We start from the raw sequence: 22,235 nt of genomic DNA, 5'->3' as shown, positions 1-22,235 counted from the left end.
TGATGGTTCCACGGAAACGGATTCGGCCGGATTCGGCGGAAAGAACCTTTTCACTTGGAACGTACTACTACTCTTTTAGCCGATGAGAAGCACACATGATGTGAGCACAAACGTTATAAGGTTATACTTATAATAGAGAAAGTTCAATTTGATATTAGGAGAACTCGTGAACTAACCTGCAGACCTGCAACTGCAGAAAGCTAAGTGGCTAAGTTTTGCCTTGTGCCTCACAACAATGGGCAATTTCTGTATCGCAATCTCGCAATTTGTAAATCTGCATTAATTTCTTGTAAAGGTAAGGCTAATTTGCATTCTCTGATGTTCCAAATTCATAAGGCACCTCAAAAGGTTGAATTCAACCTGATTTTGGTTACTTGGAAGCCCAGGTCAAAGCGGCGACCTCAGTACGCCAAATGAAAGTTGAAGGCTTAAAACACCGTGTTCACTACATTTCAAATAGCACAGCAATACAAAGCCACAACGGAAGTGTGCTCGCACCTAACGGACGATTTTCGATATGCCTCATTTGTGTTACGATCCATAGACGTGAAAAACAGTTGTCGCACTACCGTGAGCAAATCTTTGCCTTCGTGTTCACCAGGTCCAATACAAAATTGTGCTCTGGGCACGGAGCTCTGGGTCATTAGGAGGCGCCATGTCTACCGAGTGCAGCGCTGGAGACAGCGTCGTTTGCGACAACATGTCCGTCAAAAAGGACACCGAGGGCGACATGAACGCGAAGCTCAACCAAGAAGAGACCCCCGAAAGGCCACCGAGCCGGGACACGGCGTCGCCAGAAAACAGTTGTGCCATATGTCTCAGCAGTCCAGAGAACAAGTCCTTTACAGACAGCTGCTTTCACACGTTTTGTTTCTCTTGTTTATTGGAATGGTCCAAGGTGAAAGCTGAATGTCCTCTGTGCAAGCAACGCTTCAAGAGCATAGTGCACAACGTCCGCTCTTTCGAAGACTACGACAGGTATTTTGTGAACAACGTAGTGAACAATGTGAACATGGCACCAGTGACATGGGGCCCAGACGGCTACCACACACGTACTCTTCAGCGGTTCAGGTTTCCGACGACGTTGACCCGCGAGCGCCGACAGCAGCAGGCCATGGAGCGCAGGCTGGAAGCGCTCAACTGGGGAGCGTCCAGGCGCTCCAGATCCATAACGGTCGCGACGCGGGGTTCTCCGCTTCCGACGACAAGCATTGAGAGGCGCAACCTGTACGACCTCAACCTCTGGGTGCGGCCCAGTACGATCCGGTACAGAGAAGCGTCACCAGAGTTCTATCGGACCAATCCAGCCTGTACCCACCGTCTCATTCCGTGGCTCAACCGGGAACTCGTAGCCCTGTTGGACCGCAACGAGGGGCAAGTAGCGTTCGTGATGGAGCTCATCCTGGCGCTCATCGTGCGCTACGACGTCCGGAGCGCGGAGTTCCTGGAACACGTCTTGCCGTTCTTCCAGAACAGGACCGGACACTTCATCCACGAATTCTACTGCTTCGCCACGTCCCCTTACGACATGGTCGCCTACGACCGCACAGCGGTTTACGAGTCCATGGAAGAAGCCCTCGCGAGAGGTTTCATAACGTCTTCCCTCACCTCTCTCGACGAACGGGGTCGGGAAGAGAGCGTCCCGGCCGAACCGGCGCCACCCGTCGATCCGAGCCAACCCGGGCCGAGCGGGTTGAGCATGAACGCGACCGTCGACGTCGAAAGCGACTCCGACAACTCCGACTGCGTGCTGGTGAACGTCGTGAAGCCGACGAGAGAGCGCACCCCGGTTGTGATCAGTCTAGTTTCGTCGAGCGACGACGAGGCGCCCAACGCGTCCGCGCCTCCGCCTGCCGCCGTGCCGCCGCAGGAGAGGCGGAGGAAGAAACGGAGCGAAAAGTCGGAGAAGAAGAGCAAAGCGGCGCACAAGAGCTTGCCCAAGCCGTCGGTCGCCTCACGCCTGAAGTACGTCTGCAGCGACTCCGACACTTCCTCGGACGAAGGAGGAGGAGGAGGAGGGCGGAGGCGGACGCTCACGGTGACGCGAGAAGGGGACGTTAAGCTGAGGATCAGGAGCTTCGTCGGGTCGTTCAGTGCCGGGGGGTCGGGAGACGCTTCGGGGGAAGACTCGTCGTCGAGGGACCGTCAGCGTTCCCACAGGAGCCACCACAAAAAATCGAAGAAACATAAGCACCGTCACAGACGCTCGTCGAGTGAATAAAAAAAAAAAAAGACATGTATGGAGCCGTGTAATATAAAGACATTGATGCAACGAATGTGATATTTGAACGCGTGTGTAGAGAACTTTTCCTTCTGCTAGTTTCACATTTTTGGCACATATATTGTTGCTTGTTCTTACCATTGCTCTGAAGAATGAATTTTTTTTTTGTATGTTAACTGGCAATGAAACTTCCGGGACATGGGACGTCTATGCGACCATTGCTCAGGACTTGTGCTTGCGTGGCAAGTATTGCACAGGTTGACCCAGTCTTGTAGAAGTGAATACTTACATTTGTTTTTTGTAAACGACTCACAAAGTCCGGATGCTGCAAGGTTGCGAAATCGCCTGCTATCGGTGCATTCATCTTGACGTCTCAGACTGGCCGGTGACATTGCCAATGCGGCAGAATTTCCGAGTAAATAAATTGGGTATTTGCAAAGCACTGTGACACCACCTGCATTGTGTTTGTGCAGATGTTAAGGTCAACATGTGGTTCTTCGCAGAAATACTTTGCCGCAAGATATCTTCCCAATATGAAAGGAACAGTGAAATGAGTATTGCGTGAAACCTACACACCAAGCAGCATTTCAGGAGATAACACTAACAAAAACAGCCTGAAAACAAAGCCACAAAGTGCGGTTTCATCTCTGGAGGCCTGGTCCGATCTTCTGATGAACTGTAATCACGTCTGCGTGATGTGGCATCAGCTTGGGGAGAAGTCACAAGGTCGCGGGGGCTCGAGGGGGAATACTAGGGCCTTCAGAAGAGGTAGGGGGGTCTCTAAAGAATGTTCCCTCCGAGGCGCACTAGAAGTCAGCTGGGATCACCGTTCCTATGCAAAAAGCACGCGTTACCTGCCGCAGAATACCCCATCTACAAGTAGGGTTTACGGAAGTTGGTTGTTATTTCGCTCCCCACGTAGCAGTGGTCTTTCGATGGTAATATTTTAAACGTAGAGAAACAGAAGAGGAGCAGAACTTACTTGGAACGGAAGCCTTAAATGTGGGGGTTGCGTTTGTCAACGGATGTTGGCTCACAAGTAAAGGGTTGTGTATTACCTACCACGCACACAATTGATGATGATGATGATGGTTTCTATACAACTGACGTTTCCACTTATTTATTTTTACGAGGATGCATCCAAAGACTACGCTCTTCTTTGATATTACGCGGGATTTTGTTTCACGTGGCACGAGCTTTGTATCCTTTAAATGAAAGCCATTGGGTTTGGTGGACTGCACTATGAACTGTGATCAACTGTTGCTGATACTAAGCTGTGTCCGGAGTGGTTCCAACAGGATACCTGCTGCTCATCAAATAAGTCCATCGAACTGATCCAGAGTTGCCTTGACACGCATTTCTTTCCGAGAACACACAGCAACAGGAATCACCGGATATGGCTTACCAGGTTGTTTTCATGAGGGTTATCTTTGCTACGTGCCCTCAGTAAATTTGAAGGAAAGCATTAGAAACAGAAGTGGCTTCAGAGGGGGTAATCTATGCTCGAGATGCAATCTATTTTCTACAAATAACTCTGTACTTTATTGTGGATTCTTTGAGATGTGTTTTACAATATTACTAGTAGATGTATTTCAATTTCCGTACATGGCACCATATGGGAGAGAGCAGGCAAGGTTCCGGAAAGCAGTACAAATGATGTATATAAAAATAGGCATAACTGTTTTGCTTAGCATACAAAAAGATTGTCGGTCTGCACGTTATTTCACAAGTACAGAGAGAAAAAAAAAAAGCTGAGATGTATAGAGGATGTTGGCAAGGCCACGCACATAATGTCATCTTTGAGTAGCTTTCATTTGCAGTTCAGCAACGTTTAGGACTCGGTCAGCGTTAGCAGACTCCTCCTCACTAACATCGTCGAAGTCGAGGAGAGATTTTGAGGCATGTCTCCGTAGAAAGTCGTCTTCGCCGGGCAACAGCGAGGTCTTCAGTTTCTTCAAAGCTGCAAGTATTTCGAGCTTTTGCGGTACCAGTTCTTCTTGCGAAAGCTTACCGATCTTGAAGTCACGCTCGAGCTGGGACAACCGTTCTCTCAGCTGGTCAGGTTGCTTCTTAGCGAACATACGGATCACTTCGGGAGTTTTAAACGCCTCACTGATAGCAGCCTGTATTGCGATTTGCATTCCGCTCAAATCGTCGACTAGGGTCATGTCACCCGAAGTGATTTTCTTGAGATAATCGTGGAATTCACGCAGTTGATCCAAGGTGTCCGATTTGGTTTCGGTATACTCGTCATCATCCAACTCCGCCTTGCACTCTTCCAAATCACTCAACTGAGTCATCAGGCGATCCAGTTGTCCCTCAAGCTGTTGCTTTAACTTGGAGGTTTCTAACTGGCCACGAGATGCCATAATTGAAAAGGGTTATCGTTATTACGGCAAAAAGAAAAAAAATGTAATACCATCAGATACTCCAGATCTTGGCTGCAAAGTGCAAACCGAACTGGATTACTGTGGCTCTATTTGACACTACTATGGATCGGATTGGATTTATATTGGTGCAGGGCTGTAATGTTTACGAATTCCAGCAGATGTCGCTAGCAGCACCTGACTGAACGCGCGCCGCCCTCCCATGTTTCAAAGCTTCAAAGCAACACTTTTGCTCGCATTTGCTTCTCACAGGTACTACTACTTGAAAAAGCAGAACACGTTGTTCTTTTTACTCCTTATTGCATACACCTTTTCCCAATTACTATGCAGAAGGCCCGTGAAACTTCTGTTTCGTGGTTGCGCGTCTGCTGCGTCTGCCATGCCAACAGCAACTTGTATGTGAGTAGCTACTCATTTCCAAACTTCCAAATTGTCCTCGTTGTTTACGTTGGTTTACTAAGTTTCTCTGGGGGACACTGGGCAAAGTCAGTCAAGCAGTTCCTATTTAATCAGGGTGGTAACAGGTGCGGACAATCATTCTCGGTCCGTAGCGTGTACTGCAACACAAATTTAAAAAATAACAGCATGTGCTCTATGAGAACCAGAAAGAGGACGAACTCCGTGTCACTGAACAGTCGGGAAAGTGCTGAGACGGAGTCCTGATGTTCGACGCACAGCAACGCTATATTGGTCGGTACGGCTAAGAAGCCAATCGCTCTGAACGCAGGCTCCCAAATTCCAATCCCTTCCGAGCCAACTTGGAGGGGTCGTTGAAAGACTGCGATCAGCTTATAGCCAACAACCATCATTTCCACCATGTTTCCCATGAAGGCGAGCAGGGGCGCGAGGGGCACGACGGCACCAAACAGAAAAACAAACGCAAACTGGCTGAACATCTTGTAATAGTCAGTGTAGGTCGTGCCGTAGACGGGCATTTCAGCCTCGCTTAAGATGCTGTGAATCCCGGGCAGGTAGTCCGATTCGCGTCTGACCAAACTGCGTAAGAGCATGGTGGTGCGCCGGACGGCTTTGGGCATTGCCACTTCGATGAAGTTGTCCTTGGTGAAAGATAGAATGAGTTGGATGTAGACTTGCTTGCGTAACAGGGGAATGTTCTGCAAAGATATAGACAAAGTCACTTTTTCCGCTTTATCATAGTCAAATGTGACCTGCAACAGAAGGCTTGTACACACACAGAAGACAAAAGCTAGTGCAATCTCAGACTGCTTTCTCATGGTGTCTATATTCCGAATCATCTTCCCTTTTTGTGAGGCAGTCTCATATCCTTCGCAGCGAGTTATTGAATGCCTTTGCTGTGCAAAGCTATCCGGTGTTGCAGTTCTTTTGTTTGCGCTGTATAAACACCTAAAGGAAACGGAAAAGTGACCGATATTTGCCATCGCAATTCACGGATACAATCGCCGTAAGTGAGCGAACTTGGCGGCGCAGCAGCTGTCCCCACCCTGTTAACGACGAGGGAGGAGGATGCTAAGGCCTAGCCCAGTGGTTCTCAACTTGGTTTGCTCCATGCACCCCTTTTGCCGCTCATGAAGGCGTTATCCCCCATATTAACGTCAATGCAATGCATATGCATACAAATTGGAGGTATTTAGTTGCTTCTTCCGTGTCTCTTGAAAGTATTGTCTGTGGCGAGCCATCCTATACCTAGATATCTCTTCCAGTACCTTGCGCAACCAGGAGCCGTCATGGCATGCCATGACGGCAAGCTGAGGCGTTCCTGGCGAGGAAGATATCCTGTGAATGATATATTACGCAGAATGCGCGATAAAGGGCCCATTGCAGACGAATGTTCCATGGTGTCGTTCCCCCATGATATTCCCACAGGGGGGGAGTTCCCCACCGCTTGAGAACCCCTGCACCTACACCATGCATGCAGGCATGCAATGTGAAAGCGTAAGCGCCTCTCGTATATTTTACGAAGTTTTACTATTGAGTGGCTGTAAGTGGGAAATTCGTTCACAAGGCTCTCTGTGTGAAGGCTTCTGTAGCCTAGACTATAGCCAAGACTAATCCCCTTCCGTGTAATGCCGTATCTTACTACGGATAACTATGGGTCACGCTATAGACTTCTCCCTGTTTGTAAACAAATGACGTCATAGTGTTCGACAGCGCCACCAATTTGGTAGAGTTGAACTACGATCGAAGCTAGGGGCGAACGAGGTCGCGCCCGAAAGCCACGGTCTTGAGGGGATTACGATGGTCCCTGAAAGGGACGCGACCTTCGGTCCTACTTTTCTTTCGATAGGAGGCAGCGAACAAGTGCCCATTCGTGGAACCCAGCCCTCCCCTTCTGATTAGTTTCGGTTTCAGTCTGTCTACCAACGTCATGATGACGTTTCTCGGGTAGAGGTCTATCTGCTACGCACATTTGCCAACATGTAATTTCGGATTAGTAGATTCAGGTCTACGTCCGAACTTAGATTGTAAAGTGAATGGCCGTATAGTATGTGGGGATGAACCACACCTGGCACCCTTAGAACCTATACCCACCTGAAGATAAAATGCCGTGTAGAAGAGCGTGCCGAACCTCGCGAAGAAATCGAACACGATCAGCTTGACTGTGAAGTGTCGCACGTACTCCGACAAAGTACGATGATTCTCCCAGCCTGTCAGCTTCCTGGTGAGCGACCTGTAGACATCGCTGGCGACAATGCTCACCAGGGCGTTGAGGATGCCCGGTACCAGTCTGATGAACGTGTGCAACCGCGGACCCACGGGAAACGTCTGCGCCACGTAGGCTTCCAGGAGGAAATACTGGTACTGCTGCACGATGCTGAAGGTGACGCAGCAGGTGACCACGATTTGGGAGGCGATCAGCTTCCAGACCCGTTGCGCCAGCGGTCCTGGACCTCCCTGGTCGACGTAGAGAAGCCGCGTTCTGGGAGGCATTTGTTCGTGTAGACCCCAATGACAGGATAGCCAGTGGCCTCGCCGTTTCCAAAGCTGCAGAATTGTATTACTTGGCTTAAAGCGTGTATACATGGCTGGTGTCAGGCTAGAGGCCTGGTGCTCCCTTCGTTACTAGCTATACTGCACTGTAAACTAGAAAACACCCTTATGGGTGTAAATGGCTTGTCCTATAACTGACACCTCTTTTTACACCGTACATGGTCTGGAACACCCTTTTTAGAGGGTGTATTCCGTGTAAATCACCCCTGGAAAGGGCGCTTTTCTTTGAAAATGCCCTCTTTTGCACCCTTTAAACACCCTTTTAGGAGGGTGTAAGATCGTTAAACACCCTCCTAAAAAGGTGTATAAAGGGTGCAAAAGACGGCACTTTCAAGGAAAAGCACCCTTTCAAAGGGCGTTTTACACGGGATACACCTTCTAAAAAGGTTGTTCCAGACCATACGGGGTAAAAAGAGGAGTCAATTATAGGACAAGCGATTTACACCCATAAGGGTGTTTTTCAGTTTACAGTGTGCGTTCTCTTGTAGGATTCGTAGTATGCTGATGTCTTTATCTATTTCTTAGCTCAGTACATACTACACGTTACCTCCACGATGAGCGTGTTCCACATAAGGCTGAAGAGCACGGCGCCGACACGCCATGCTAGTGTCTTGTGAATACTGAGTAGTATGCCAACAACCATGGGCACCAGAAGGCTCCACGTGTAGAAGCTGAGGAAGGCGAAGTAGAAAGCTATGCGAAGGCCGAAGTAGGAGCGAATGAGGAACACAGGCAGAGCCATGTTCTGGATCCAAGACTTCCGGATCTCGGCGAGCTTTTCGTAATCATGCGGTGGGAACATGGCACGGATGACGTGGTTCCGCTGGCAGGCCGCAAACACGGACTGGCCCTGCGAGGAAGTGGAGACCGAAATCCTTGGGCGCTAGGGTTGTGGAAGACTGTGCTGCGCTCTGGTGTCGCTCATGGTTATACGTAGTTCTCTCGCGACGTAAAGACGCAGGTTATCACTGCACGAATTATTATAAGCATAGAGCTGAGCGCGGGTGCGGGTACCCGCACAACGTCACGATTTGCGGGTAGGAATTCGCGATCGCTGCGGGCAGCGGGTAAAATGCGGGGGTATCCGCAATGCGACTGCGGGTACCCACACTGCATGGCCAGCTAAGTGACCCTCACACGCGAACTCAGCAGTGCCCTATGTCGTTGACCGTATAAATCCATGTGCCAGACTGCAGCAGGCAAGTGCTGGCGGACGAGTTCGATTATTAATGCGTTCATATACAGGGTGTTCAAAATTAAGCTTTCACTGGCACTTTATAAATAGACGAACAAAAGAAAACTGGTGCTGTTCCTTGAGTAAGAAACAGGTGCTACATAATTAGCAGCACCTGTTTCTTACACAAGTAGCGTAAAGTTGTCATCCGGTTTCCTGTGTTTGCGTAGCGCTTGTGAAAGCTTAATTTTGAACACCCTGTATATCTCTCTGTTGAGTTGCAGTTTTATTGGCATACTATTGAAGCCGTCCGAGACACGTAGCCAACACTCAGAATTTCCATTGTTTTAAAATAGGAACAGCGGTACAATGGACGAGGAACACGTACTTCCCCCTGCGGGTTCCAATGCAGGTATGCGGATATACTGACAACCCTGCGGGTGCGGGTCGCCCAGATAAAATTCTTGCGGATGTGGGTGCGGGTCACACACGCGTGGGTACTATGCGGGTGCGGGTCCAACTTACTTACCCGCAGTGTTACCCAAAGTGCTTACCCGCACTCACCTCTAATTATAAGGTTCCTCTTTGGCTAGCGCCCATGTCCCGTTCCCATGTTTCATGTCATGTCATGTCATGTCATGTCATGTTTCGTGTGGAACTTAAATCATGTCGACGCGACGCTCGTTAATTTTTCTTTCTGAAAACATCGTACGACTCAAGACCTCGACACGAATGTCTTACTATTTTACTAATGGTTCAATATGCATCGCATGTATTCTAGTAACAATCGCAATTCATGCTACGTTTACCTCAGAGGAGTTCAGCTCATTTCATGTAATAGGATGCCTACACATCACCAGCCGCGCACCACCGCTGGCCGCACATACTGGCTACGTACGCACGAAATTGGGTACTTTTAGCTATACTTTCTCTACTGTTTCAGTTCGTGTTGCCATCGTCCATGTTCGACCTGGCATCCATGGATGAGCATCGCCCATGATCGTTGTTAAGTTCAAAGTCATAAAATATAAACTCTGACAATACAAGTTGGGAGGCCAGATCGGAAAACATATCTTCTACAGCTACATTCACCGTATTCGGAACGTTTCTCTTTTTTTTTTTTTTTTTGTGACATTTTACGTTCTTTCGCCTTACGGAATTTCTGTCGCTCGTCCACGTGTTGTTCGTTGTTTAAAAAATGAACACTATAGAAGAGACTGGCCTTGTAACTTACCTTAAGTACCATAGTCGGTTGGCCGACAACCTCAGTGGGTTCCGTGGCGCGAATTTCGAGGACCATGTGCTGCACAACCGCTTGGCGTTCGGAGCGTGTGAAAATTTGCTCTGGACTCGTGGCCGACGAATCAGACGTAAATTCTGGCCAACGCGATAGAACGAACGGCTTCTCCTGGCCATCTTTGTGCAGCTTGAAAAGTTTAGCCTGGACACGAGGGTGAAACTTGAGGTCAACTGGTGTAAAAAACTCGAGTCAGCAGTGCCGATAGATTCATTCACTGCAGACCTATACATTGCCTGTTGTGGTCTCGAGTGCTGAACCCGATCGTCACGAGGAAAAACGGATAAATAAAAAGTGAGTGATAATGGCACACACTGTGCGAAGCTGATATGAGCGTTTCCAGTTCCATTTTCTTTCCAGTAGTACCGCTAGGCGTGAAAATTTGCCTGAATGCCCCGGCAGTAATTTACGTTAACGAAACGCGCGTTGCTGCTCGATGAGTGGTGCACTTCTCTGTTCCGCATTACCTATACGAGTGTACTTGCCGTTACTTATATTGCCGACCGGGTGCTGATCCCAGGTTTGTGAGTTCCAACCCTGTAGAGGACGCCAGCAACTTGCTGATACACGTGTCATTAGATCCGCGGTGGACAACATTTATCCACCGGCATCGCTCATGATCACAATTGTCTCTCGACGTAAAGTCACCAACTTTTGTTTCATCGTAATTGCTGCGCCAGCAATGGCGAACGTATGGTTAATGGCTAACGTTAACGTCTAATGGCTCACTGTACTGTGTCATTCGCACTTATCATTTATTTATTTATTTATTTATTGCAAAATACCCTGCAGCGCCGGGGGGCATTAGAGCAGGGGAATGGGGATATACATCACGAAAAAAAAAAAAAAAAGGAATACAGAAATCGTGGACAGAATGAAGAAAACACACTAATCTCGCATGGATCTCAATTTAGATAAAAAGACAGAGCCGTTTTGGGCAGACACAACTTCACGCGGCAGTAAATTCCATAGTGGGATTGTCTCACAGAAGAAGGACTGTTTAAAGACAGATGTGTCAAACCGGTACGGCTCTTATCTTTTTGGAGTGATCAACCCTCGATTTCATTCATATATCCGGGTATTAATTCGCCTGCACATGCCAACCGGGTTTTCCGCCGCATCTGATTTGCAGTACATCGCGTTTGTTCCTCCGGTTTGTTCCGCCCCCTAGCGCTACCTGATGTCACGTTATGGCACCCCGAGTGCTCCTTCCATCCTGGCACGTCATTGATGCGGAAAGGGCGTGTGGCATATACGTACCTGCTGAGCAGCTTCTGGAATCAACTGCAGTGGCAGGCGGATCAGGAGGAGAAAGTGTGTTTCTCGTCGTACGGGGGTCGACTCGACGACGAGGCCCTTGTCGCGCAAAAGGCCCGACAGCCAGTTGGCTGTGGAGACCCCGCCGCGTACCAGGACCACGAAGTCGAAGCGATTGTCCTCCGACGCTCCCGCAGCCATCGCCACTACTCCTGCGCGTGGTCCTCCACACCTTCTTCTTCTGCTTCTTCCTCATCATCATCAACGGTTGCGTGCCTTCTCTCTTTTCATTCATCTCCTCGTATCGCACACTCGCTCCCCCACGCAGTCACTGGGAGGTCAAGCGGGTTTGAGTCCCGGCGTCTGCGGTGCTACCTGGCTGATTTTTCTGAATGCTCCAGGGTAAACGCCAGCGCAGTTCCGCCCTCAGCACTGATGAAGTCGACCAAGGGTATACGATTCCCCGCATTAATTATCGTGCAGGCAAACCAACTGGTATCAAAATGCACGCGGAATGGTTTAGTCTGAAACCACCGTTGCGTATGCAGTTCCTAGAACTTGCAGCGGACTTGAAGCGGAAATGAGCGGAAGCGCTATGACGTAGAGCCATAGCGCAACGCGTCACTTCCCGCCTATTTCACGGAGCTGCTCGGCACTGCTTGGCGCCACGGTCGGCGTGGGCCTCGAAAATGGGAGATTTTTAAAACTCGGTAGCATAAAAAATAACAGGAGGTGGGATTTTGCGTACCGGAAGTGCGTGGTGTGAGGCGCACAGACCCTGCCACAGACAAACTTCTATCCGTGTGGTTTCCCAACCCCATTAAAGGAGCCATCCCTATTTTGTTCGGTTTGTACAAATTATCGAAGCTGAACACAGAGAGAAGTACTGCTTACCGACGCGCTCCTCTGAAATCAGCACCCTGTGCCCATCTCAAATATCCAGGTGTTGCAAGATCATTTATTTTGAGTAATAAGCACGTGCAGCGTATGATCTTTATTCAAATACAATATTGGAACAACATTTCCGAGGGCAACCAAAGAAATATGGGCTGCAGAACTATACTGACAGGCGATTCCAGACGACACTGTCGCAAGCAGTACCCAATCTATGATTTGCTCACCCTCCGGAGAGCCATCATCCCCAAACGGCGTCAGTCGTGACGTTGCCCATATACGTGAGGCCGACAACGGCAAGCCCTTTCACCATCACCACCACCACCACCACCCAAACGGCGGGAATGAATAAAGCGGGGTTTCATTGCGCTTTTAAAAGTCAAATCGAAAGAAATGGAAATAAAAAGATGGCGTACCCTATACTCCCGAGCCGGCTTGCTTATATTATTTCGGATCGTTTATTAATTTTTATCGCATTTGTTTATGAAGGGCGCACTTCTTTACTTTTTTCAGCAATTTTTTCGTAATTATAAGGAAACGTACTCCCAGTACTAATCCCAGTTGACTTACCTGTGGGTCTCTCTCCGATGGGTCGGCCCAGTGACCGACGTTCCATCTTCGTGGACTTACCTGCCTCACTAACTGCAGTCACAAACAGCAGCGACATAGAAACGCATACGTGACGTGTCAGCCTTGTGGCGAGCAACCAAGTTTTACGAGCAACGCATAAATGTGATCAGTTACCACATTTGGAGCGAGTAGCTGTAAAATTTAACTGTAACCAAGTTGCACAGGTAGCGCCATAAATTTTTCAACACGTCAATCCCCAAACGTCGTTTTGTCGTGATAGCGTGGAAGCTCCTTTTGGACGATTTTTCAGTGTCCCGGGAAGCCCTTTCGCCGCCACCAGTGTGGGAAGTAGGGTTGCCACCTTTCGGTAGTGAAAAATACCGGCTGAGGGAGAGGATGTGGAATAGAGGGAAAGGAGGAAAGGCTCGTGGAAAAGGGAAAGTGGGTGAGGGGTGGACGAGCACACACACTTAGAGAGAGAGTGTGTGTGCTCGCTCAAGATAAGAATAGATAGAAATAACAATGATAATAATAATGAATAACTAAGAAAACGACTGGTGACTGCGGAGCTGGGTCTGTGTTCCAGATTTATTCAAGCTGTAGTGGAATGTTTAAGGGAAAACCCCGTAAAAGCCCTTATGAAAGGTCTTGAGTCACAAATACCGGCGAAACGCTGCCGGTATCACCTTCCTACCGGCAACCGGCAGAGCGCCCAAATAACCGGCCGTGCCGGTATAATACCGGCCTGGTGGCAACCCTAGTGGGAAGGGATGTGTTTGAGCTGAAGCAGTGGACGTTACCGACGATAACCTGGAAAGTCTAAATAAGCCTCGCTTCAGAGTATCGACACTCATGTCTCCAAGGGAGAGCAGGAGCGCCATCTTGTTTCCCCACCACTCCAGTACCGTCCCCATTTGAGGATCAAAGACGGATAGTATAACGCTCCCTGTGGGATAGAGAAGCGTGTATGATTGTTGTGCGATAATCCATGTATTGTAAACCAGAGCGTCCCGAAGATGTCAAGATGAGCTCAAGGCCGTCAACTGCTGCTTGTAAACGAAATGAACATTTCACCCGCGCACGATAGATGCAGTGTTGTACGTAGCGCCGTTACTAGTAGCGGCGCTGCCGTATCCGTTACTTTTTTCGGTAGCGGAGTAGAGATCGCGCTACTTTTTTAAACTGGTAACGAAAGAAGTACTTCCGCTACAAATTTGCGGTAGCGCAATCTTTGAGCGCTACCGCTACTTTCCGAGCTGGGGTTCGCGACAACACGACTTCGACCTATCATCAAACCTCCACTCTGCTTCCCTTCGATCAAGCTGCCCGATATCACAACTCATTCTGGGGAGAGCGGGCAAATAGCCGAGAGGAGGGCACAGAGGCCGTTATCTTACAAAGAGGATGTGTCCTCCACGTGTTCTCTATTTGGGATGTACTTTCTTGAAGATTTGGTGCATTGTCGGAGTTGTCTGCAAACTGACGTCACTCCATTCTGGAGTGACGTCAGCTATGAGTCATTCTAGCTATGAGTCATGACATTCCACATGACATTGCACCACGTACGCTTAGGTGCTTGACAATTGCAATTTCTTGTCCGCTGCAGTGGAGGAACCATGGCCTGCTACAGTACAAAACAGTAGCGTGGTGTTCAGATGTCTACTATGCGCTTCGGTGGGAAAGCTTTATCTGTGCGTCAAGGAAGTCAACGTCCAATTTGAAAAAGCACACCATGGTATGTTTACTAACTTCTCGTTCCGGGCAATCCGAGTTCTTTTTGTGACAAAGCTGTTGAGCCTTTTATCGGTAGACTTGCTTTGTGCTTTATTTGCTTTAGAGAAAGAGAAAAAGATATGCAGGATACCGAGTAGGCTTTAGTAAATCTGTAAAAAAAATGGTTTTCAAAATTTTAGCCTTCAGGCAACCTACGTGTAACCTCCATTGGACGTCGATTTATTATTTTGAGATATTGTTTTATTTTATTATTTATTATTTTAAGACGTTTGAAAGTACGTTATCAACGATACTGTTTGTTTCTTTCCTAAAAAGTAGCGCATGAAGTATCGCGTTACTTTTTACGGGTAACGGTAGCGGTATTCCGCTACTTTTAGGTACGTGTGACGATATCGGGATTTCGTTACTTTTTGCTCAGGTAGCGCGTATCGGTATTGCGCTACCTTTTTCGGGTAGCGGGGACAACACTGGATAGATGGCATCGTGCGCGAACGTGCGCATTGCGCGTGCGCGTGGGTAGAGTGGAGAGGAAACAAGATGGCGCATGATCGCTCTTGGAACTCAGTGTCGATACTTTGAAGCGTAACATATTTAGTGACTCTAGGAAAGACCAACTACTGCTTAAGTGTAACGCGAGCGTCTGCTGTAATTGCAGTTGGCTAGTACGAGGGCTAAAAGAAACTTTTTTTTGGAGTTGCGTTCCTTACGATTTCATAGGTAACGGTGACGTACTTAATTAACGGAGTGAGAAACCAGGCTGTTTAGTAATCGTAAAAACGGTAAAAAAAAAAAAAAAAACCAGTGGAGGGGAACAAACAGGGACGGGCATAATTAAGTCACTTCAAGTTGGTAACCATAGCTGTAATGAAAAAAAAAATTCTTTTGTGTTTTTCCATATCTTTTTGTTTTGTTTCAAGCAATCCGACACGCTTTGCGTGTATTAACACTTCTGTAGCTGTAACATAGTCATACTCCAAAAAAGTAACTGTGCTTGCAACTCAGTGTCTATTTTCGCAAGATAGCTGTAACTGGAACCGAGTTACTTTTTTTTTTTGCAGTAACTTATCCAAATCATTGTCTTCATTTCGTACAGCTATAGTCCCGCTTATTTTCACTTGAGAGTAGTGCACTGTAAACTGAAAAACACCCTTATGGGTGTAAATGGCTTGTCCTATAACTGACACCACATTTTACACCGTATGGTCTTGGAACACCCTCTTTAGAGGGTGTGTTCTGTGTAAAACATCCTTTGAAAGAGTGCTTTTCCTTGAAAATGCCGTGTTTTGCACCCTTTATACACCCTTTTAGGAGGGTGTTTAACAATCTTACACCCCTATAAAAGGGTGTTTAAAGGGTGCAAAAGAAGGCATTTTCAAGGAAAAGCACCCTTTCAAAGGGTGTTTTACACAGAATACACCCTCTAAAAGGGGTGTTCTAGACCATACGGTGTAAAAAGTGGTGTGAGTTATAGGACAAACCACTTACACCCATAAGGGTGTTTTTCAGTTTACAGTGTGGGCCACACGTGTCGCAGGTAAGGGAAAGAAGAGAAAGGGTAAAAATGTTGTCTGTAAGGAGCGTAGGAGCCTCACACCTAATCCCCACCACTAAACGATTGACGTAAATCCTAGGATTTTGCGCAGACCACAGTGGAACTTGTGAGCGTGGGATGGAGTGTCTCCAATCAGGCCACTCCTCAAGCATTGTCGAGCAAGACAGGATGTCAAACAGCGTCACTAATTTGTGCTTGTTTATACCACATACGGCAGAGCGTCGGGTTTAAAATAGTAAACTTTATTACTAAGAAATAATAAGAGAGTGAGTTTTACGAAACGAGAAAACTATGATGATGAACACCGGCAGAGTAGTCCAGTAGAGCGTAGTCACTTTGGTGCTTGCTTGCCTCCTTTGTGCAACGTGTTTTGCATCAGGACCGCAAGGAGGCTGCTGTATATATTACCACGAATAATTCGCTGTAGTAGCACAGTAGACGTACAAACGCCAACATAATGTATGTATTGTGACTTTTTATTTTTATTTTCAATAAAACGCGTCAAGAATCAAATTAAAAAAAAAAAAGACAAGGATTCGCCGTATTGGGAAAGGGAGAGGGAGGAAGAAACGCTCTGCCCTTAGGGATATCTTCAAAGGTCCTTCTCCTCTTTGGTTTTTGAAGCGCACACTGTATAGTATAATAAGTTTATTTTCTTTATGGTGGAAAAGCATAACAGAAGAGTGTCGCAAAAAAAGAAAAGAAAAAAAGAAAACATCTACTGTCTTGCCATTCCCTTGCTTCCCAAGTGGACTTCCAGCAGCCCTCGAGTGAGCTTCAAGCAAGAGCGGACGACGGGTGCGGTATTGTTGTTGAGCTTGTGTGGGACAGGAAGGCAACAAAAAAGAGAAGAGGCCCACGTTTGGCTCCCTGAGGGTGGAACGAGAATATGGCGCTAAAGGAACCAACCATATAGAAAACATCTCCCTGTTGTGAACTCTTGTGGGGCCATTTGGCTTTTTTTTTTTTTTTTTTGCTGCCACAACCTGTCGAATGGGGCTTTTGCATAGGAGTGAGTATAGCATCGGGTAACATGGGGTAAAGGGGCAGGAGATGACGGGAAGAAGAAAAAGAGGCGCCCTATTCGACAGAAACCCGGTGCACGTGACGTATATATGGATGATGTTGATGTTGGGGGGGGGGGAGAGAATAAAGGGAGAGATTGAACTCATCACTCGACGAATTCGACTACACTCCCATAAGCAGACCCCTTCCCCGCGGGTCAAGTTTGAGCTAATTTAGTGTTTTGGAGGGGGGCTTTGATTACGTCAATCCTGGGCGAGAGGGGTATTTTGACACGCTACGGATACATCCGTGAATTCTGAAATGACCCTTGAAACGCGGGGAACTGTAAAACAGAAGCCGACAGCAAGCGGTGACGTCACAATGGCTGGCTTCACTTTTCGGTCGGGCACCTCCACTCAGCCCTTCCTCCGTGGGACAAAACGACCAATCGGGACCATCAAGGTGCTGCGATCAGAAAGTCGGAAATATTGCGAAAATAGTGATGGTGGCCAATCATTCGTCGGCCTCTCAGTGACGCAATCCTCGATAAATACTAATGGTTCGGGCAGCTGATGCGCGGTGAAAGCCCTAGTGGAAGAATCCGAACTCAAGGCTCCGTCCGTCTTTTGCATCACTTTGGCTGTTCGTCAGTATCGGTGTATACGTGTACTTTTTTTTCTCTTCGGGATCTCTTTTGTGTGAACAGTAGAAAAAAAAGAAAAAACAACAAAAAACTAAAGTAACCACTTTGAATTATCCTAAGCATTGTTTACATCATCATTCGTAAGGTGCCTGAATACTCTGTGTCACAGAGGGAGCTCGTGTCCAGGCACCCTAATCCTTCGCTTTCTTATAACAATGGGTCTCAGTGATCACAATGTTGCCATTCGATATTGTACACTGTATCATGCTCCTACTGGGATCGACAACTTTCGAAGAATATAAACGGGAAGATGACACACTGAACAACGTAGAGTCACGTCGAGGTCGAGATGAGAGAAGAGCCCCACGTCACTGTGGGGATGTCAACTAAGTAGATGATGACGTCATCAGTGGGTTGGTAGCGAACGCAAGCACAGATATAACAGGGATATCTGCCCGCATTCGAGTGATAAACACCAAACATAAAAAGACAACATAAAACGTCACATGTGTTGAGGCGCCGTATTCAGAAAAAAGCGACGGCTTGCATTTTACTCGATGAGGGGCAGGCCGTCGCGTTGCGCGAGCGGTACACGCGGTTTCTGCCCTCCAGCTTCTCTTCCTTTGAGGGCGCACACGCAGACTCGCATTCAGTCCGAGGAATTATGCAAAGAAGAACTCATTCTAACGGCAGGGTACATATTCGTGCTTTCAGTTCATGGAACAAGCAAAGTTAAAAAATTGAGAAATTAAGCTAACACAGTCCACAAAGCACCACCGGAAGTCCCGGACGATACCCTTCTAGAAGCTGTCTAAGACATCCCACAATTATTCACGAAAGCAACCAGTTCCTTCTTCCACCCACGGCCTATACTGCAGATATAGACCTTGACATACTGCCTTCTTCGACGGCACTGGAAGCGCTGCTGTACATCAGTGAGGGGAGCATCATCATGGCTACCGTCGTTCGTCTTCTGCGTGGTTGTTGCTCTTACGATTTCGGCTAGCAAAGTCACGTGATGACCAATAGATTCAGAGTGGTGCCAAGTCCTTCGCGAAGCGGTGACTACCCCGGGAGCTTTGCGTGCGTCCAGGTTCTTATCTATGTAATAGGTCCACCACACGACGATCCGCCACATCGACTGGTACCAAGTGTCCCGACATCATTTCTCAGACGTTACTATCTTCTTGTCTAGCATCTGCAGGGTCTCCCGCCGGTGCGTCTTCAGACTTGACCGAAGAATGTCTCTTAGACAGTTTCAAGAAGCGATCTCGCCGCATGAATTCGTCGTACAGGTGGTACAGTCTTGCCTCGTATCGCTCGCGGCGTACGTACTTGACGAGGACTATGCCCAGCGCTAGGGCGTACAGTAGGAGGACGACCAGGACGTAGGCCACGGCACTGGCGGGACCTCCACCCGCGTTCGTTTCGCGTGTGGCCCACATGAGCATGCCGGCTGGTGGCACTGTGCCGCGGCCGTTGAGGTAGTGCGTTCCGTTGTGGCACCACTCGCGGTTGTGACCAGTGCCTCCATCGGCCATCTTCCGCCTGATCCTGTGAAAGATACAAAGAGAGAAAAGATGTCAGTGAAAGGTTTTAGCTCCACTGCCATCATGCTCTGGCAACGCACAACTATAGGGGGTGGTCATGACTACCCTCCTGCGCTTCCTTCATGCCTCTCGAGCAACCTCTAAGGCCACTTTTCCTTTTTAAGTCAAACTTTTTTTCTATTTTTTAAAGGAATAGCAAGTCGGCCTGTGCCTGACTAACCCTTCCTCTCTTTCTTTTTTCAATAAACATATACCCTCCCGCCCATTGCCTTCTGACAGCGCGTGTCGGCGATACGCAAAGCGGAAAAAGCGAAAGTTTCAAAACCTAGTCAATTCAAGTTTCAAAGCAAAGTATAACTTCTTTTTTCCCCGCCCTCCTTTCCCTTCATTTGTTTTACATGTAATGAACCCTAAATTACGCGTCCTGGAGTAGCCAGTCCCGAGTGGTTTGGGACTAACATCTCTCCATTTTTTTTATTTAATCAGTCAATCAATCGATCCAATATTCTTCCCGCGCTATAACGGCGGGGAAGAGCAAAAAAATAAAATAAATAAAATTGAGATACGCAAAAACTCTTTCAGCCTCTCCAAACCAATTATTTCATATTTCTTTGCACGTGTCTTCCTTTTGTTTGGCGTGGAAAGTCCAACATCATTGCCAGTTACTTGGGTACTTGGGTGCGCAAGTCGACCGAGCCAGGCTCTTTCCTCTTTCCCTTACTGTGCTGTATCCATTGCGCTATGATACCATCGGAAGAGAGAAAGAGAGAAAAAAAAGAGCGAGAGAAAAAATAAAAGCAACTTCGGAGACCGAGCTACGCTTAAAGTAGCTATCGAGGGCAGATTGTGATGAATACCCACGCGTAGCGTATATTTCAGAAACCGTCCATTTCACTCTAGCTTGTCTTCTCTACGCGCACAGCAGCTGGTTGTCCCCCTTTGAAAGTTTTAAACGAGCGCCTGTGTAGTAAAAATAAAGGCTAGCGTGCCTAGCGTGTCGCGACTTGCATGATTGATACGTATAGCGAACAAGTTTTGAGGAAAGAGTATAGTTTCTTAACTTGGTTTTACGCTTAACTGCCTGAAACAAAAGGCTCATAGGAAGGGAGTTTGCGCGCAAAAAAAAAAGTTATAAATTGTTAGATCGATAAAAAAAAAAAGAGAATTCTATTAGTTGCGCAGGGTGACTGAATTCATCTCGTTAAGGGTACGGCGAGTTTCCATGTTTTAAAGTGGGAGTTAATCTTCCAACTTTGTCATTTATCGTGTCTTGCGATGGCTTATTTTCGTGTATTTGGTCCGTGTTGGTAAACGCAAATAAGAAGCGGCATCGTAAAGTTGAAGTTTGGCTCATATTTGAAATGGCTGTCACACCGGAATGAGTTTCATTTTTCGCGGTGACAATTTTCTACGCCCCCATTACCTCCCTTGCTGCGCTACTTGAGATGTGGAAGATGAAAGTCACTGAAAAGGTTACCCGGCTGTAGGACTCGAACCCACATCTTCTGGATTACCGGTCCAGAGCTCTACCAATTGAGCTAAGCTAACACGCCTTCTCAGCGACTTCCATGGTGCGTCCTCTGAAGGCACAAATCAGCCACTCTCTCCCACTCATCCTCCTTTCACTCTTACATTTTTGCTCACTCTGGACCGGTAATTCAGAAGATGTGGGTTCGAGTCCTACAGCTGGCTAACCTTTTCAGTGACTTTCATCTTTCACCGTTAATTTCTTAGGCAAATTGAGGCTTTGTATGTATTTGTCCCCTCTACAGGGTTATTCTAGCAAACGTTACACATTTCGATCGCACTGTAAAGATAGAAGACTAGGTTTGACCCATGCGAAACTCTGCAGACTGATAGCCATTTATCTGAAGTTTCATTCTAATTTTTTGTAAGCGCTATTGTCATGTAGGCAGAAAATTAGAAATAAATCAAAATCTCGCTCCATGCGTTTTCAATGGCCTATCCCCCACAAACACCGCCAGTTTTTCTTGTATCTGCTTCATATTCACATCACTTCACACAGGTAGCGCTGCCTACAACAATGTGACATGCCGATTCTGACGTTATGCACCAATCCTCTTGTTCCAGTCTTGTTCTCTATGCTGATGCCACCTGTGTGTGGTGAAATGAAAATGAAGCGCACACAGCAGAAAATGGCGGCTTTTCAGTGAGATAGGCCATAGAAAACGCATAGAGTGAAATCTTGCTCAATTTTTAATTTTTATTCTACCGGACCATAATGCTCAGAAAAAATTCCAACAAAACTTCAGACAAATGGCTACCAGTCTGCAAAGTTTGGTGTTGTATAAATCCCGTCTTCTATTTTTACGATGCGATCAAAATGTGTAACGTTTGCGAGACTAACCCTGTATGTTGTTCCAGCCTCAGAAGATCAGTTCTTTCATGTTGAGATGCGGTTCACGTGGGTGCAAATAACGAGCTTTCACATTAATTCGTGGTAACATTGGCCGCAACCCCATTATTGAAGTTTCGAGTACAGAGGGTACGCGAATCATGGCAAAGATACTGAAGTTGCTGGACATGAAAGTGCATCGCCGCATGCCGCTATAACGCGCCTTCTTTTTTCTTTTTTCTTTTTTGATTGCTGGTTGTCACCGCGAAGCAACTGTGGCTGTGTGCGGTGTACAAACGTGGACACATGGAGGAACCAGCTCCCGTGGCTCAGTGGTTAACGTGCTGGCCATGTCACGTCGAGACTGGGAGGTACCCGGGTTCGAATCCCGGTGCCGGCTGTGCTGTCTGGGGTTTTTCCTGGGTTTTCCTCAGACGCTTTCAGACATATGTCGGCACAGTTCCCTTAGAAGTCGGCCCAGGACGCACATTCCGCACATGACGTTGCCCACATACGTGAGGCCGACAACGGCAAGCCCTATCACCACCCACCACCACCACACACCACCACAGACACACGGAGAAAGGGAGTGGGAGACGAGGAATAAAAGTATGGCCTCCCGGGC

The 22,235-nt window shown here is 47.6% G+C and overlaps 3 protein-coding genes and 1 long non-coding RNA gene across 5 annotated transcripts in view; 2 read left to right on the top strand and 2 right to left on the bottom strand.

Moving 5' to 3' along the window:
* The first annotated feature begins 25 nt into the window (after nucleotides 1-25).
* Nucleotides 26-2,663, top strand: LOC135392616 (E3 ubiquitin-protein ligase Topors-like). Of its 2 annotated transcripts, none has more exons than XM_064623325.1 (2): nucleotides 26-100; nucleotides 602-2,663. In XM_064623325.1, exons 1-2 carry the CDS (start codon nucleotides 83-85, stop codon nucleotides 2,219-2,221), a joined length of 1,638 nt encoding a protein of 545 aa, XP_064479395.1. In that variant the 5' UTR covers nucleotides 26-82; the 3' UTR covers nucleotides 2,222-2,663. The 2 variants fall into 2 exon arrangements, with proteins under 2 accessions (XP_064479395.1, XP_064479396.1); XM_064623326.1 differs by lacking the exon at nucleotides 26-100 and adding an exon at nucleotides 107-295.
* A 1,201-nt stretch (nucleotides 2,664-3,864) lies between these two features.
* On the bottom strand, nucleotides 3,865-4,714 carry LOC135390638 (protein LZIC-like). The gene has a single exon (XM_064620419.1). It carries the CDS (start codon nucleotides 4,588-4,590, stop codon nucleotides 4,015-4,017), a length of 576 nt encoding a protein of 191 aa, XP_064476489.1. The 5' UTR covers nucleotides 4,591-4,714; the 3' UTR covers nucleotides 3,865-4,014.
* Nucleotides 4,715-4,778: 64 nt separating this feature from the next.
* LOC135390639 (uncharacterized) overlaps nucleotides 4,779-22,235 on the top strand; it is a 61,595-nt gene continuing 44,138 nt past the window's right edge. The window contains exons 1-2 of the long non-coding RNA XR_010421805.1: nucleotides 4,779-4,860; nucleotides 4,939-5,007. This is a non-coding gene — a long non-coding RNA (uncharacterized LOC135390639). The remainder of the gene's footprint in view (nucleotides 4,861-4,938; nucleotides 5,008-22,235) is intronic.
* LOC135390637 (anoctamin-10-like) lies at nucleotides 5,095-11,544 on the bottom strand. Its single transcript, XM_064620418.1, has 5 exons — nucleotides 11,310-11,544; nucleotides 9,987-10,193; nucleotides 8,126-8,428; nucleotides 7,120-7,572; nucleotides 5,095-5,723 (listed from the first exon to the last, which is right to left on the bottom strand). Exons 1-5 carry the CDS (start codon nucleotides 11,505-11,507, stop codon nucleotides 5,118-5,120), a joined length of 1,767 nt encoding a protein of 588 aa, XP_064476488.1. The 5' UTR covers nucleotides 11,508-11,544; the 3' UTR covers nucleotides 5,095-5,117.

This window comes from Ornithodoros turicata, chromosome 4, assembly GCF_037126465.1.
Source record: "Ornithodoros turicata isolate Travis chromosome 4, ASM3712646v1, whole genome shotgun sequence".
NCBI classification, from domain to species: domain Eukaryota; kingdom Metazoa; phylum Arthropoda; class Arachnida; order Ixodida; family Argasidae; genus Ornithodoros; species Ornithodoros turicata.
Note: the sequence above shows the minus strand (reverse complement) of the source record. Positions and strands in the feature narration are given on the sequence as shown.